An 18,546-nucleotide genomic window follows, 5' to 3' on the forward strand; every position below is an offset into this window, starting at 1 on the left:
CCTAATGAACCAACATGCTTTCTTGTCCATACTTCAACACAATTTTACTCATAATAAAAGTGGGCCAAACAAGTCTTGTAAAAAAGACAAAGAAATGACTTTCCACTCTTCATCCTCTTAATTGCTGCTCTCACTTCGTCCTTACTAATCCTATCCACTTCCTCATTCATCAGCTGCTCAAAATACTCCCTCCATGTTCTCAACACACTCTCCTCACTAGTCAACCCATTTCCATCTCCATCCTTTATTGCTTTAACTTGCCGCACATCTTTCCTAGCTTGGTCCCTCTGCCTGGCCAATCGGTATAAATCCTTTTCTCCTTCCTTAGTGTCCAACTTCTCATACAGCTCCTCATATGCCTTTTTCTTGGCTTTCGCCACATCCCTCTTTACCTGCTGCCGCATCTCCTTGTACTCCTGTCTACTTTTCTCATCACTATGTCGATCCCAATTCTCAATTCGTCGGAGGAGCTCGCGGGCGAGAGGCCGCCGTCGGAGGAGCTCGGGAGTGAGAGGCTGCCATCTGAGAGGCTCGGGAGCGAGACGTGGCCTTCTGGAGAGCTCGGGAGTGATAGGTCGCGTTCAGGAGAGCTCGGGAGTGAGACGTCGCCTTCAGGAGAACTCGGGAGCGAGACGTCGCCTTCAGGAGAGCTTGGGAGTGAGACGTCGCCTTCAGGAGAACTCAGGAGCGAGACACCACCTTCGGAGGAGCTCGGGAGCGTTACGTCACCGTCAGGAGAGCTTGCAAGTGTTACATTGCCTTCAGGGATACTTTGAGGGCTGACATCGCCTTTGGAGGTGCTTGGAGGCGAGACAGGCCTTCCAGAAGGGTTTGGCGATGACAGACTGTCCGTGTCACGGCCAGGCGGCGGTTCAGCGGAAGACTGGAGAGGAGCGGAGCTCCCGTGGAGGTTATGGAGCGGAGCTCATGTGGATTACATTTATATTTTATTGTTGACCGCTAGAGAGTAGGAAGGATGTGACACATACTTCCAGATAAATGTAACGGTGGGGTCGGCAATACCGTGTGTGACCTCTAGGTGTGCATAGATTACACAGTTACACAGATCTTGTCTTGGATATGTACCCCATGGGGTCTTCAGAGAAAACCTCACTGGGCGAGTCTAGACACTGTTTGGGAGGTGCTTATATGGCTTTGCCGGTGGGGACCTCAATTTAGGTCAGTGTGCATTCAGGACAAACACACACACACACACACACACACACACACACACACACACACACACACACACACACATACATGTATGTTAAAGTACAGAGTATATAAATGTATCATTCTTTCTGAAATCATTTTTTCTAAATGGTCACAAATGGAAACACAGTCCAGTGTGTAATTCCTAACTATCTGTACACATATAGCCGATTGCTTAGATAATCATATTTTAGCTTCGCTGGGACTGTACTTCCATTGCTATGCTGATGATACACAGCTGTATATTTCAGCAAAGCCAGATGAGAGAGATCAGCTTAACAATGTTGAGGAGTGTGTAAAAGACATTAGAAAGTGGATGCTTGATAACTTTCTTTTGTTCAACTCAGTTATGATGGAAGTACTTTTACTAGGACCACATGCAGCTAGAAGCAAACTCTCCGATTACGTAGCATCTCTGGATGGTGTTTCTGTTTCAGCGTGTACAGTCGAAGACCTTGGTGTAATTATTGACCCCAGTATTTCAATTGAGGCTAACATGAATAATATTACCAGGATTGCCTTCTTTCACATTAGAAATATTGCTAAAATTAGAGGGCGTTACAGAATGCAGAAAAACTAGTTCATGCTTTTGTTACATCTAGATTAGACTACTGTCACGCTTTACTGTCTGGGTCTTAGAGTAAGTGCATAAATAAGCTTCAGTTAGTTCAGAATGCAGCAGCAAGAGTCCTCACTAGATCTAGAAAATATGACCACATCACCCCTGTTTTAATCAGTCTACACTGTCTTCCAATCAAATCTCGCACCGATTATAAAATACTACTACTGACGTGTAAAGCACTTAACAGTCTCGCACCGCAGTATATGAGTAAACTTCTTTACCAGTATGATCCTGCACGCCTACTTAGATGAAAAGGTGCAGGCTATTTGTTGGTACCTCAAATAATGAAGACTACAGCAGGGGGCAGATCTTTCTCTTATAAAGCCCCACATTTATGGAACAACCCTTCAATCAGTGTTCGGGACTCAGACACAGTCTCAGTGTTCAAGTCGAGGTTGAAAACGTATTTATTTAGTCGTCTTTTATCAGTAGATTTTTCTTAGGTAAAGGAGCAGATCTGGAGGGATCATGTATAGAATGTTTGGTGAACTGGGATATTTGTATGCTGTCGTCCCCTCACTCTCACATGTAGACTCAGGTTTGTTGACGTTGGTGTGGTGGGTCGTCTCTTACCGCAGAGATCCCTTATGTCTGTATTACCTTCTGGTTCATCCCTTTTAGCTATGCTGCCAAGTCCAAACTGTCCAAACTGCACAGTGACATTAACTTTCATACAACAATAAGGACACTTAATAATCCATATCCTTTTCTTCCTGTCACCCCTCTTCTCTCTCTCTCTCTCTCTCTCTCTCTCTCTCTCTCTCTCTCTCTCTCTCTCTCTCTTTCTCTCTCTCTCTTTCTCTCTCTCTCTCTTGGTCGAGTTAAACATGCTTTTGTGGTTCCAGTGACCACTGTTCCTGCCCCTCTTCCCTCCGTAGATCTTCTCACTTCGTCTAGGCCTGCCTCTGGATAGTGTTCTCTTTGATTGGGAGCCACTCTGTGCAGCTTGGGACGGTTTCTCATGAAAGCCTTGGGTGGTTCCATGAAATTCGGGAGCTTTGAGGATGGATTTGGACTGTATTTAATGTCAACAGACTGCTACATTGACTCAGGACTACAGTTCGCTTCTGATTACCATCACTGTACCCCGCAACATTGTATATCTGCAATAAATGGACTTTTGGTGCAACCCAGATGAGGATAGGTTCCCTCTTAAGTCTGGTTCCTCTCAAGGTTTCTTTCTTATGCCATCTAGGGGAGTTTTTCCTTGCCACAGTCAAACTTACTTATAAAGAATATATTCATTTTTTATCACCATATTATCTGTATAATGCTGCCTTGAGACAATGTTTATAGTTAAAAGTGCTATACAAAAAAAAAATGAATTGAATTGAATTGAATTGAAGTGAACTGTATTTTACTTTGGAATTTAAAATAGAAATTCAGCTTTAAATTTGCCTTAAACTTTATCTCCCTTAGAGATTACATGTTCTCTGCACCCCAGAAATAAACCTTTATCTGAACTAAAGCAAAATAAAAAATCATTTCAGTTTTTATTGCCTTTAAATTTGTACCACAAGGGCAAGAACATGCTTGGTGTTAACTTTGGGTTGCCTGTATATTATAAATTGTGCCTCCTGAAAATGCCATTTACACATTGAATTTATTGAAACTTCTCCTGCTAAACTTTGGAGTTATTACAGAATATAATGGCATCTCAAATTAATTTTTGTAAACACCTGTGACACACAAAGAATGTCAAACATAAAAATTTTAATTTTATTAGTATTATTGTTAATAGTAAAATCAATGGTTTCTGATTGATGTTGAATTGCAGTTTGTTGCAGCTGAATATATCTGTAGCAACCACACTACACTGTAACATGAAATAATTCGATAAAAAGCAGTCATCAAAGTGCACCCAAAAGCCCATGAGGCTTCTTCTAATTGCCAGGTGTAATAGTTTTTGCCATCCCTTATATTAGATGTATGTAGATACAGATATTTTCATCCTGTTTTAGAATTTTTATTGGTCTGAACTTTCCTGTTGTTTAAAAAACATTGTAAGAATAGTGTTGTAAGAAATTACAGACTGCCTCAACCCAGATTTCACTTCAAGCTATATGTCAGTTTGAGCTTATGCCCAAAATATTAAACATTAAATATTATAGAGGTAGTTATGTAATATGTGTAGAAAATTTGGTTAATAACCTTTGATCAATTTTTAGTATAGGAGTGACAGCAGAGCATCAATGGTTTGATGTCATTATTTTTCTCCGTGTCCATCATTAGTTTCAAATGTTTCCACCTGTGTATAATCCCAAACACTATTATTTTAAATAGTAACCTTCTAATAGGACACAAACAATGCTAGAAAGGGGGATAATTTTTTTTTTGCTTATGGAACCAGCAGTGGCAGCTTGGCAGTGTTGAGATTTGAACACCTGAAGTACATTGTCTTAATAACTGAGCAACTACTACAACAACTGAACATCTTAATAGTAACTAAGGAAGGAATAGTAAGAAGCAGCTATGAACAAATTTGTTCTGAAATGTCTTCCGATATTTAAGCAAGTCCACACTATAAACTGAAGTACCTGAAGTTTCACATTTAACAGTCAGATATTGCTGTTTGAATTTATTATTTACTTAGATTTTTGAGTACACTTTACTGTGATCGGAGGCACAAGTTGTCATGCTCTAGTTCCCATAATCACTTCTTGTTTGGATCCTTAAAAAGGTAGCGTTATACTATAATGGTGAATGCTAAAAAGTTATAATATCCGAGCAACACTAGGGGGCAGGATTTAGTGCTTTAGTACACAGTATACCATCACCTGTAGATCTTACTAATGTCGGTATCTACAAACTTAAAAACAAACAGCACTTTTCCCACAGTATATTTTCTGTCTTTTTATACGCTAGGCAGGCTGATTAGCATATGACTGGGCAGTTTCATTCTGGTGGTGGAAAAACTTTACTGCTTTAAACCAACTGAATTGTCCAGTGAAAAAAAAAAGCTGGTTTTACAGGTTTAAATAAGGGGGGTGAGAGAGTGGCAATTATATCAGGTTTCAGCTAATTCAATAGCTGAATAAGTTTGGAGTAAGAAAAGGAGGTGAGATTGTGTTGTTAAATCAAAGAAATATAATGAGAGAAAGAGAGAAAAGGAGAGGGGAAACAGAGGTGAATACAAACACAGTCTCATTTTACTCACCAGTGGACAGCAACTAAGGGATATGGGTAAGATACAGATTTGTCAAAAAGATCAGTAAGCAATAGCAAAACTTTTAACTAACCAGGTAATTGCCAAGATTTTACAAGCAGATATTCATGAAACTACACTAGACATTCAAGTTGGTAATAAGTGCCCCATAAAGTACACCTTTAAACTACATAGGTTTAATATAAGCCTTTCTATAATACTGACCCCAAAACTAAAGACAAGTCTGGTCTCTAATCATTGGCTTAAAATTACCTCTGTCTGCAGAACTCTTGGCTCCTCCTTAATTCCTTTCATTCTTGCTGTTTCAATGTATCCCTCAGAACTGTTGCTTTAAATGGACACAGTCATATGCAGAGACAGACCAGTAATACAGGTACAGTATCTGCAGAATGTCAGGTAAACTTTGTTAATACTTTTTCTTTTTTGTGACTGACCTGCAGTGGAGGATATTCTGTGTTTAGTTACTGATACAGTTTCCTTGTAATTTTACCTTGCAAGCAATTCTTTGTTCCAAACTATATTAAATGCAAATCCAGCAGAAGATTTAATATTGTGTGAACGAAAAGAGGATTTATGCTTAGTGGTGATTTACAGAAGAAATAATTGGTATACTGCTTTGTGAATCTGTGGCTCATACAGTGTTTGTACTGATTAAAAGTGTTGTTTTTACACCTGTTATTGTGGAAGTATTTATATACAAAATTTGTGGGTCTGGTCAGGAAAGGGATGACATTTGACTCTCAAAAGAGGTAAACTAGGTCATGACCTTTTGTGGGTGTGGGAATGAGGTTATGTGCACAGAGTAAGTCATTTATTTGACTTGTTTATTTTTATCGCATGGGAAGTATGCTACACCTGACAACAGCATGGAACTGTTACAAACTGTTACTGCATGTGACTTTTGCCCACTAACAAACAATTTACCAAGTTTCATGCTCTTCAAATCAACCCACAGCATAAACCTTATGAATTCCAGTTTACATCAAGTTTCCAAGTGAATATTTCCAAACACATTCTGTCTTTGTTTTAAGTAGCAAAACATGGATTTACAAGAAGTCTATTTACAGTGTAATCAATGCTACAACTTGCTACAAAAAAATTATAGTTCCATTCGATAATTCTATACAAAAAATAGCAATTTAGTGACATACATTGATAAAAGCATCAATGATTTGTCCTCAATACTGTTATCTCGTTTTTATTGTTGTTGTTTTTTGCTTTTTATTCTTTTTTGCTTTTTATGGAATATTTATACATTTTTTGTTATTGTTTTTCTCAGCTGCATCATGAGGGACAGCTTTGAGCCTACTGTGAAATTAAAGCTGGTGAATGCAAACAGCTCCATGGCACAACCCCAGGGCAAACCACAGCAGAGAGAACAGTGGGCCAGTAAGATGGAGTTTATTCTGGCTGTTGCAGGACATATCGTTGGCCTGGGAAATGTGTGGAGGTTTCCTTATTTGTGTTACAAAAACGGAGGGGGTAAGTTCCTTTACTTACCTAAGCACAGCTTTCTTAATGCTTAGTTATATCACAGTTTGTATTTATGGATACTAACAACACATGGATAACAAGATGACAGTTTTCTTAAAGTTTTAATAAAGTATATAAAATTAAATTATTTAAATGTGAAAAAATAGGTACACCAAAAAGATGTATTTTGTAGTGAGCTAGCTTTTAGTTTAACTCAGGCTTCACAGGGTAGAATCCAGTTTGTAAACGAAGGCAGTTTAAAGCAAACATTTGGCATTTGCCGAACTTATAGAGACTATCCTGCGTGTCACATTGTGATCCTTTAGTTGAATTAAGAAAATTCACCTCAGAAAAGTGAGCATTGTTTTATTTTTTGGGTTTAAACAGAAATGCTCCATAACTGTTTAGCACTGATTTCTAAATTCTCTCAAAGCCATTTTTCTTTTTCCTAAATGCAGAAAGCCTATTTGTAGAACAGCAATACATTCGAATGGCCCATATACGTGCTTTGCTTTGTTTTAAAATATTTGGGTTTTTATCATGTATCAGTTTGTCAGAAATGTCTCTCTCTCTCTCTCTCTCTCTCTCTCTCTCTCTCTCTCTCTCTCTATATATATATATATATATATATATATATATATATATATATATATATATATATATATATATATATACAGTACAGACTATGAAAATTGTAGATTCACACTGAAGGCATCAAAACTATGAATTAACACATGTGGAATTATATATGAAATTATATACATAACAAAAAAGTGTGAAACAACTGAAAAATGTCATATTCTAGGTTCTTCAAAGTAGCCACCTTTTGCTTTGATTACTGCTTTGCACACTCTTGGCATTCTCTTGATGAGCTTCAAGAGGTAGTCACCTGAAATGGTCTTCCAACAGTCTTGAAGGAGTACCCCGAGAGATACTTGGGACTTGTTGGCCCTTTTGCCTTCACTCTGCGGTCCAGCTTACCCCTAAACCATCTCGATTGGGTTCAGGTCCGGTGACTGTGGAGGCCAGGTCATCTGGCGCAGCACCCCATCACTCTCCTTCTTGGTCAAATAGCCCTTGATGCCTTCAGTGTGACTCTACAATTTTTATAGTCATGAAAATAAAGAAAACTCTTTGAATGAGAAGGTGTGTCCAAACTTTTGGTCTGTACTATATATATATATATATATATATATATATATATATATATATATATATATATATATATATATATATATATATATATATATATATATATATATATATATATAGCCTTTCGAATTCCTTTTTAATGTAAATCTTTTTTCACAGGCCAACAACAAAACAACCAAAAATAATAATTTCCTTCAATTAAAAAAAATAACCTTTCAACTATTAACAGTCCATGCCTTGGAGTAGGAAAAGTGCATAAAGACAACATTCATTCAAGCTCAGTTTGCTACACTCTGATTTACTGCACATTGATGCACATTGGTTGAAGACAGATACCTGCATCTCTTCTTAGATGCAAGTGCATCAATGTCTGGGGTTAGTCTCTGAGCTGAGGAAATCCTCAGGAGTAAGTTAAGGTGTTCATTAGTGAGACTCATGAGTGGGGTTTTGTTTATCTTCATCGAAAAAAAACAACAACAACAGTTTTTCACATAGATATGTGCTGCCGAACATAGAGAGCATTTGAGCAGCTTGGACACGCAGTTGGAGCAGTGTGTCGGGGAGGAAACATGAAAACCGTGCAGCACACACAGAGTCGTACTTTGACTTGAGCGTGTCTCTATACTGGAGTTCAATCAGTTTAATTTGGAGGTTGGATTGTGCGCTTTCCATGTCAACCACAAACGGATTACTGAGCAGTTCAAATATGCATTTCTGGGCTTCAAAGTCGGCAAATCGCCGGGTAAATTCAGCGCTGAGTACGCTGAGTTTTTCAGCGGTCTCGACTGACGCACCCACGCACAAAGCATTCTGGGATTTGTAGTATTAGCGGTGTATGCGCTATATACTGACGGTCCAGCTCTAATACACATTTAAAATGACCTCGCGGGCCAAATATAATTACACCTCTGAGTTTGACACCCCTGTTGTAGATCATGTTTAGTGGTTATGGAGCTCACTTTGTGCGCAGTGGTATTGTCAGGCTTAAGCAGTTTTGGGCTCCTTAGTTCCAGTGAATTAAAATCTTTAATATATTGTATACAAAGACATTCCAGACAAATTTTTTTTTAACTTTGTGGCAACACTTTGGAAAGGCCCATATTTGTGTGTGATAGTCAGATGTGACATACACTTGTCCATATAATTGCTTTCTATATAAAAATAAGCTACTGTAGTGCTGTGGTGCTGTTTCCCTAAAAGATGGGCTAAATGAAATGGTGGGTTAAGTTGTTTACTATGTTTAGTAGACCTTATTTTAGAAATGTTTACATGCTTCCCTCTTTCTCAAAATACCTGCATGATGCTTCAACAAAAAAAGGTGTGCTTGAAAATAAAAGAAATGTCATGTTATATAGTCATTGTGTATTCAAAATTATTTGTCTGCCTCAAAGGAGCTTTCTTTGTGCCATACATACTGTTCCTATTTTCCTGCGGCATACCCCTCTTCTTCTTGGAGACATCATTGGGTCAGTACACGAGCCAGGGTGGCATCACATGCTGGAGGAAAATTTGTCCTCTTTTTGAAGGTAAACAACTTTCCCCAAAAAATTTACAAATAAGCAGTTGCAATAGAGTGACATTTTTAAATATATGTTAGTTTGTATTTATTTTAATGACAATGCCATAATTGAATTGAGTTACTATAGTTTATTCTCAATATCCCCTACTCTTCAGGACTGGGCTATGGTAGCCAGATTGTGATTCTCTACACTGGAGTTTATTACATCATTATTCTGGCCTGGGCATTTCTGTACCTATTCTTCTCATTCAGCTCAGAGCTCCCATGGGCTAACTGTAAGAATAGCTGGAACACAGGTAATACTGCTGCTATTGTCATTTACTGCCCATGCAGCTATCTAGAGTTACACTCTTTGCTTTTCTAATCCTTCAGTTCAGCTAATGATACATTTTGCACAAATATCAATTATTGAAAGTCAAATAGGATGCTGATCATTTGTTAAGTATTCTCAACAGAGTTCCCTTGCATCAGATAACTTTATAACAAGTTTGCTCTTTGTTTTACAGAATACTGCATGGAATTTAGCAAGAACAACATTACCGATAATATACCAGACAAAATTACATCCCCAGTTGTGGAATTCTGGGAGTGAGTTTTAGGAAATTAGAACAGGAAATAGTACTACATGCAAATATGTGTCAATCTACTGTACATGAGTCAGCTTAATTATGAAAGTTATTTCATAGTTCTCAGAAGAAATAACTAGTGATTAATTTCTGTTCTCTCTAAAGGAAGAGGATTTTGGGTTTGTCGGGTGGCATAGAAGAGATTGGGAATGTGAGGTGGGAGCTAGCTCTGTGTCTCCTGCTGGCCTGGACCATCTGCTACTTCTGTGTGTTTAATGGCGTGAAGTCTACAGGCAAGGTTAGTACTTCACGGTATTCCAATGTGTGCTGGCCACTGCCAGATAGCAATAAACAGAATGTTGGGAATCGACAGGCCTATGGCTTCCTAGTTTACAGTAAGAATATTGTGTCTCACAGGTGGTCTATTTCACTGCTACCTTCCCTTACTTGATGCTACTAGTGCTGTTGGTGCGTGGACTGACACTGCCTGGAGCAATAGGTGGCATTACCTTTTATCTCTACCCAGATCCTACTCGCCTCACAGACCCTCAGGTAACAAACATATTTGTTCATGTGGACATGGCTGCAAAAAAGAATTGAGACATTTAGCATTTTAAACATGCATATTTTGGTATTTTTTTTCTTTCAGGTGTGGATGGATGCAGGTAGCCAGATATTTTACTCATATGGAGTTTGCACAGGGACTTTGACAGCTTTAGGAAGCTATAATAAATATGACAACAACTGTTACAAGTAAATACATGTTTCTATTAAAAACTATTTTTTTTATGCTTGATTAGACTTGAGTTTGTATTGTGTATGTACGTGTCTGGGAAAAGAGGGTTTATTCTTTTTTACTTTTCCAATTTGTTGCATCTTGTATTTATTAATTTATTTTTCAGAGACTGTATGTACTTGTGCCTGCTAAACAGTATGACTAGCTTTGTGGCTGGATTTGCCATTTTTTCTGTGTTGGGCTTCATGGCAGATGAACAGGGAATGGACATTTCAATGGTGGCAGAGTCAGGTATATCAATCGACATTTAACATTTGGCATTTGATAGATGCTTTTATCTAAAGCAACTTACATTTATCTAATTTACAAAACTAAGAAATTGAGGTTTAAGGGTGTGCCATCAATGGCAGCATGATGGTGCTGAGATTTCAACTTACAACATTTCAGATAGAGGTGCAACATCTCAATCATTATTTTATTCTATTTCATTCTATCACTGAGCTACTGTTGAATATTAATTAAGGTTAATTTATCTTTTAAAAATATTCAGCAGAAATATTGATATAACATTTTTTTTTATTAAAACTAAAAGAAAATGACATTATTAATTGTATAGGTGAGTGCTAATAAGTGCTAAAATGAAATGTGAAACATGCTAAGTAATAACTAATTATATAAAAATCAAAAGTGTCTAAACACTGTCAGAAAAACATCATTTTAAATTATGATTTATTTATTTATTTATTTAATATAAATTGTTTTAGATCTTTGTAAACTCATAAGTCAGTATCCCTCTAGGTCCTGGGCTGGCATTTATTGCTTACCCACGTGCAGTGGCTTTGATGCCTCTTCCTCAGTTATGGGCAGTTCTCTTCTTTGTTATGATCCTTTTCCTTGGACTAGACAGTGAGGTAAGTGTGCCTTGACAAAGCTTTTTATAGATTGTGTCAGTGAGACAACTTGAGTATAACCCCAAAATCCAATATATTATCATATAAACATATTGCTTGATAAATTGATACTGAATGCAACTTGATTTTGAATTCAAACTGTTAATATAGGAACACTATTTTTGTGCAGTTTGTATATCATGAAGCCCTGGTAACAGCGATTTCAGACATGTACCCCTCATTTTTCCAAAATGGACACCGACGTAAAATCCTACTTCTTCTAATCTGTGTAGTCAGCTTCCTTTTGGGCCTGTTGATGGTAACTGAGGTAAGGCTAGGTTTATCGGATGAAAATTTGGATTTACTTACATAAATCATGTGCTGATAGTTTTGAATGAAAGCTTATATAACCTTTTAAAAATGTATTTTTTCCTCTGTCTCACTTTCTCTCTTTTCTCTGCATTTTCTCTGTCTTTCTCTACTTAAAGGGTGGACTGTATGTCTTCCAGTTATTTGATTATTACGCTTGCAGTGGAATGACTTTGCTTGCCTTTGCCATTCTTCAGTCCATCTGTGTTGGATGGGTTTATGGTACAGATTTTTGTCATATCTTAATAGGACTGATGAAAAGCAGGAATGTCCAAAGATTTTGAATTCATGAACATAGTATATGCTTAGTAGAAATTAGTAAATGTAATTATAATTATAATTACATGTATTAGATATGATTATTTGAAAAAACTGATGCTGTGCCTTGATAGCTGTAGCTGTATTCTTTTCTGTTTTCTCAGTGCCCTTTGTTTCGATTGGTTTTTTTATTTGATAAATATACACACAGGTTATTAAGGAGAAAGAGAATGTTTTTTTGGGCAGAAATGATTACCTATAAGAAACACATTAAAAGTGGTATTTTATGCACCTTATTGCCCCTGTGTTAAAAATCTTTTTTAGGTGCAGACAGTCTATATGACAACATTGAAGATATGATTGGTTATCGTCCCTGGCCCCATATGAAGCTCTGCTGGAAATATATAACCCCTATTGTTTGCATGGTAAGTTATATACTATATCATTACAACTGTTAACACGTTTTAACATTGCATAAAGGTTTTAGTTTATAAAATAAAAAAAATAATCAGTAAGCAGTGCTGCACTCAGTTATCTTATAAATCCTACTTCAGGATATATAATGCTGAAATCAATGCATAGTCATCTTGCTGTACATTGGATTAGCAATCTCTTAGACAGTATGTCTTAGTAAATCTGTTTGTGACACCTTTCACCATCAGCTGTCTTTCTGGACAAGTACAGTAGAACCTTTAACTGGGGTTATTTAAAACAGAGACTTCCTGCTTAAATCCATTATACACCTTTTTTTTTATTTTCATCGATAACCCCTCCTGTCCCTTCTCTTTGTATTTTCTTGCAGGCAACATTTGTATTTTCCTTGGTAAAGTACACTCCACTGAAGCTGAATAACCTATATGAGTACCCCTGGTGGGGTTATGCTCTCGGAGGCTTCTTCACACTCTCCTCCACCATGCTGGTCCCGTTATGGATGGTGTATGCATTTTGCAAGACCCCGGGTTCAGTAAGTCAGGTAAATCTCTATTCCAGTGGAGTGAAGCTTATAAACTCTTTCTCAGCACAGGGGATGCTTTAAGATACTGTATATATATATATATATATATACATTGGCAGTGAAGAGGATGAAAATAATGTTTTAGAGAGGTTAGAGAGGCTAGATTGAGATGATCTGATCATGTGTAGAAGAATGCTGAGGATGGGGACGCCAGGCAGGAGAAAAAGAGGAAGACCAAGGTGGATTATATGAATTATATATATATATATATATATATATATATATATATATATATATATATATATATACAGTGAGGAAAATAAGTATTTGAACACCCTGGTATTTTGCAAGTTCTCCCACTTAGAAATCATGGAGGGGTCTGAAATTGTCATCGTAGGTGCATGTCCACTGTGAGAGACATAATCTAAAAAAAAAAATCCAGAAATCACAATATATGATTTTTAAACTATTTATTTGTATGATACAGCTGCAAATAAGTATTTGAACACCTGTCTATCAGCTAGAATTCTGACCCTCAAAGACCTGTTAGTCTGCCTTTAAAATGTCCACCTCCACTACATTTATTATCCTAAATTAGATGCACCTGTTTGAGGTCGTTAGCTGCATAAAGACACCTGTCCACCCCATACAATCAGTAAGAATCCAACTACTAACATGGCCAAGACCAAAGAGCTGTACAAAGACACTAGAGACAAAATTGTACACCTCCACAAGGCTGGAAAGGGCTACGGGGAAATTGCCAAGCAGCTTGGTGAAAAAAGGTCCACTGTTGGAGCAATCATTAGAAAATGGAAGAAGCTAAACATGACTGTCAATCTCCCTCGGACTGGGGCTCCATGCAAGATCTCACCTCGTGGGGTCTCAATGATCCTAAGGTAGGTGATAAATCAGCCCAGAACTACATGGGAGGAGCTGGTCAATGACCTGAAAAGAGCTGGGACCACCGTTTCCAAGGTTACTGTTGGTAATACACTAAGACGTCATGGTTTGAAATCATGCATGGCACGGAAGGTTCCCCTGCTTAAACCAGCACATGTCCAGGCACGTCTTAAGTTTGCCAATGACCATTTGGATGATCCAGAGGAGTCATGGGAGAAAGTCATGTGGTCAGATGAGACCAAAATAGAACTTTTGGGTCATAATTCCACCAAACGTGTTTGGAGGAAGAAGAATGATGAGTACCATCCCAAGAACACCATCCCTACTGTGAAGCATGGGGGTGGTAGCATCATGCTTTGGGGGTGTTATTCTGCACATGGGACAGGGTGACTGCACTGTATTAAGGAGATGACCGGGGCCATGTATTGCGAGATTTTGGGGAACAACCTTCTTTCCTCAGTTAGAGCATTGAAGATGGGTCGAGGCTGGGTCTTCCAACATGACAATGACCCGAAGCACACAGCCAGGATAACCAAGGAGTGGCTCTGTAAGAAGCATATCAAGGTTCTGGCGTGGCCTAGCCAGTCTCCAGACCTAAACCCAATAGAGAATCTTTGGAGGGAGCTCAAACTCTGTGTTTCTCAGCGACAGGCCAGAAACCTGACTGATCTAGAGAAGATCTGTGTGGAGGAGTGGGCCAAAATCCCTCCTGCAGTGTGTGCAAACCTGGTGAAAAACTACAGGAAACGTTTGACCTCTGTAATTGCAAACAAAGGCTCCTGTACCAAATATTAACATTGACTTTCTCAGGTGTTCAAATACTTATTTGCAGCTGTATCATACAAATAAATAATTAAAAAATCATACATTGTGATTTCTGGATTTTTTTTTTTAGATTATGTCTCTCACAGTAGACATGCACCTACGATGACAATTTCAGACCCCTCCATGATTTCTAAGTGGGAGAACTTGCAAAATAGCAGGGTGTTCAAATACTTATTTTCCTCACTGTATATATATATAATTTTGTTGTTGTTTTTTCTGTTCTCTTTATATGTTTTGCTTTCCTAGCATGCAATATAAATCAACAGCAAACCAAACTCTGTTCAAGAGCCAGGATAGGAGCACCTTGCTCCTTTATTAGTCCCATGTGTGGTTTACACAATCAAACTCAGTGGTTAATGAACTAAATAAAACTGTAAACGAAATGAAAGAAATATATAGGAAATCAATAATTAAAATTATAAACTTATTATCAGTTTAACAAGTGAAATGTATACAGATAAATTGCTAACTCAGAGGAAAGTTAAAACCATTCTCAATGCAGCGCACTAATGCTGATCGGCAACAATAAACATATTTGGTCCTATCACATTTAACTAAACATACTCTATTGCAAAATAAACTAAACAAATTAATTATTCAAATAAACGTACAGGTAATGCTTTCGATAGGGTTCATGATTGAATTAATCAAAATCAGAATCTTGTTCTATGATTTTTTTTTCAATGCTTACAAAACTGAAAATGAATGAAATACTTATATATTTTTAGAGAATGAAAACACTGTGTACTCCAGCTGAAGATCTGCCTAATCCAAAACTATCCAAAGGTGTCCTAACCTCTTGCACTTTTGAAACATTTACACATCTACAGACTTTGCGTGAACGCGCTCCAGTTGATGTATGACCGTTCTGCATTATCAAAACACACACACTGCAACAGGCTTCCTATCTCAGATCATTTTCAATACCAAAACTGGCATTATCATAACCATTAATCATTCAGTAGGTGAGCGTTTATTTATTTGCATTTAAACTGCTTCTCTTGTTTACCATTTAAATGATATATTTGTATAGATAAAGTATGTGAACAAAAGAGCATATAGCTGATGTTACCTAATACAGACATTGCATTACATTTCTAATTTAAAGCAAGGCTTTATAAAAACTGTAATTAATCTGTTGGTTTACTATTAATGATTATGTTTTAAACAATGACTGCATATGAGCATGGGTGGATTTATATGATTTTGCAGAACAGATCCTTGATCATTTATCCTTGATGTTTTAAATAATTATGTTTGTCATAATATTTTATTTGAGAATTTGTAAACTTTTTGACTTTTGTCAGGTCAGCCTATTTCTTTTTCTTAAACCTTTTGTTTAAAACCTTGTTTTAAGCTTTCTCAGGTTTGCAAATGATATTTTTAAGTGCCTCAGCATTAGTGTAAAAAAATCACTGTATGGCATTAACACACTTATTTGCTACTGCTTATATAAATTGCACTACACTTTTCCAAACTGTAAACAATCATTTGATCATGATTTAATCTTTAAACTTAAATAATTAATTTAGACTTCAGGCAGAGTTTCCAAGTTCTTTATTGTGCCCACAACTGTGATTCATTACTGTTTTAATGGTCCCTTGTGGACTTCCTGTAAGTAGGCACTTACAGCACAACGTGAGGAGTGTATGGATTATTTTAGCCAAAGAACTGAAGTCAGTGTGCTTGCTGAGATATATGGTGTGTACTATGTCATTATTTAATCTAAGTCATATCTACTTGCTGCTTACTAGCCAGCTACTGTAGCATGCCAATTATCTAGCAGAACTACAGTAAGTATTATAAATAGTGCAGTGCAATAGTTTCTCATTTCAGGGGAAATTGTTCCATTTGATGGACAATTTATATTATTGTCAATTTCACAAGATTTACTTGCCTTTAAGGCATCAAAGTGAAGTGTAAAATCTGTGCAAAGCTTGAGCACTGCATGCTTAATTTATTCAAATAAAAAAATCTTCTTGAACATGGTATCTATTGATGTATAATTAGGATGGATTAAGTAAATGTTATCATTTAAAAATGTGTTTATTTAAAAAATCAATAAATAAACCCATAGACGAGAGGTGCCCAAATGTTTTCCCATGAAGTGCCAAAAATCAGACTTCTTTGAGGGCCATAAACCAAAATGTTATAACAAAAACAAACTGTATTATATTAAAATGAAAGTTGCCATGGTTCCCTCATTTATGACTTAAGAATGTTTAGAAATCAATAAACTGAAAACTTGACTATGTTTCTTTACACCAAAGTCTATTATATTTAAATTAAAGCTGCCATGGTTCCCCTCATTTATGTTTTTATAATGTTTAGTATAAAATATATTGAAAACATGATTCTGTAATCTGCATTTTTAAGGCAGTTTTATTTTATTTAAGTTTTCTAATAAATTGAGACTCATAGTACAATGAAAGCTTCCTATTTATAATGCCATAGAGGTCAATGCCTAATACAATACAGCTATATGCTTGTAATACCAGTGACCTCTAATGAGAAACATGAATCTGGTCCATATTTTTAATAGGTTTTCTAAATTGGGGTGCAGGTTACATATTGACACAGGTGAGTAAGTTTGCTTTTTAGTTTACACTTGTTCATCAGATCTGATGTCTGCTCAGAAAAGGAGGTACTACCAATGTTTGAGTTTAAAAATATTATATTAAATGTTAAATTAGAAATAATGATACATTTTTCAATTGTTATGTATATTCTTATATATGTCATGGTTGGCCAAATCAAAGGTCACTAAGGGCCAATTTCAGCCCACAGGCCCTGGTCTGGGCATCTGTCATAAAATATTTTATTTTCCCGAAACCTAATGTACTTTACTAAATTTTTCTATTGTTTACTACTATACTACTTTATATACCATATGGCATGTGTATGTATGTGTGTGTGTCACACAAACATGACAATGCACTTAACCATAAAAAAAAAAAAAAAAAAAAAAAAAATATATATATATATATATATATATATATATATATATATATATATATACTGTATATATAACATAATTAGTTATTTTGTAATTAACTGTAGCTTATTCTGCAAAAACAGATGACAGGCCTGCCTAGGTACATCTACTCAGCATAAGTGTGCACAAAACTAAATTTTTATTTTTATAAAAAAAATAAATAATAAAAAAAAATTTTTTAACAGTGAATAAAAGTCATTGTCTTGCAGGTAGGCAAAACATTTTAACCCATTTAATAAAGCTTATTACTGTGCACATTAAAATGTCAACACTACAGTTACAGACAGTGGCTTTTGTGTTTGTAGAGTTTCTACAATTATAAATGAAAAAAAAAATTCAAGTTATTATGGAAATGTAATCTGATATTGCCAAGCTTCTCCAAAAAACTCAAGGTCTTAAAGAATAAGTAAGCCACTTTCTGTCCTGTGATAGTAGCCTGTAAAAGAAGAAGACAGTAAAATATGCATTTTAATCTTAACTAGAAGCAGGACGAAACAGTGGCATGTGAACAGACTGCATTCTTGTTCTAGCACCATGATGCTAGAAATGTGAACAAAAAACTTGGCATGCATATCTTACATTTGCAAAAAAGAATTTTAATGCAGAGAACTCAATTACTCATGCCTACAGCAATAAATTAGCTGTGGTACCAGTAGAAACTGTGGATCCACTGACAGGTTAATGCCTTGCAGGACTTTCTTTCCTAATCAACAATTTTTATTCCCTCTTAACCCCTTGGGTCTCATATCTGCTCAGGGTTCATTCCTTCAAAGAATTCCCACTTTCCCTGCCTACATGACACCGATAGTCAATCATGACTGGCTCACATATTAATTACCATAATCTACCATTGTAGTCTGGTTGAATACATCTTGATTAAATAACCTGATTGTTAATAAAACAGTTTG

General features: G+C 36.5%; 3 protein-coding genes across 6 annotated transcripts in view; 2 read left to right on the forward strand and 1 right to left on the reverse strand.

The window, feature by feature from the left end:
• The window catches only part of LOC310714898 (sodium- and chloride-dependent GABA transporter 2-like), a 107,083-nt gene that overhangs the window by 41,552 nt on the left and 46,985 nt on the right, over window positions 1–18,546 (forward strand). The gene's annotated exons all lie outside the window — the stretch shown is intronic.
• Window positions 1–18,546, reverse strand: part of LOC310715102 (craniofacial development protein 2-like) — a 367,511-nt gene that overhangs the window by 31,916 nt on the left and 317,049 nt on the right. The window lies entirely within an intron of this gene.
• Window positions 5,264–16,678, forward strand: LOC310714882 (sodium- and chloride-dependent GABA transporter 2-like). Of its 4 annotated transcripts, none has more exons than XM_083520912.1 (15): window positions 5,264–5,373; window positions 6,280–6,482; window positions 9,017–9,151; window positions 9,300–9,440; window positions 9,651–9,732; window positions 9,876–10,008; window positions 10,128–10,262; window positions 10,360–10,463; window positions 10,613–10,737; window positions 11,245–11,357; window positions 11,527–11,664; window positions 11,825–11,927; window positions 12,288–12,388; window positions 12,766–12,936; window positions 15,372–16,678. In XM_083520912.1, exons 2-15 carry the CDS (start codon window positions 6,287–6,289, stop codon window positions 15,504–15,506), a joined length of 1,812 nt encoding a protein of 603 aa, XP_083377038.1. In that variant the 5' UTR covers window positions 5,264–5,373; window positions 6,280–6,286; the 3' UTR covers window positions 15,507–16,678. The 4 variants fall into 4 exon arrangements, with proteins under 4 accessions (XP_083377038.1, XP_083377036.1, XP_083377037.1 ...); XM_083520910.1 differs by having other exon boundaries at window positions 5,320–5,396; XM_083520911.1 differs by having other exon boundaries at window positions 5,320–5,396; window positions 12,766–12,927.

This window comes from Silurus aristotelis, assembly GCF_946808225.1.
Source record: "Silurus aristotelis genome assembly, chromosome: 2".
NCBI lineage: Eukaryota > Metazoa > Chordata > Actinopteri > Siluriformes > Siluridae > Silurus > Silurus aristotelis.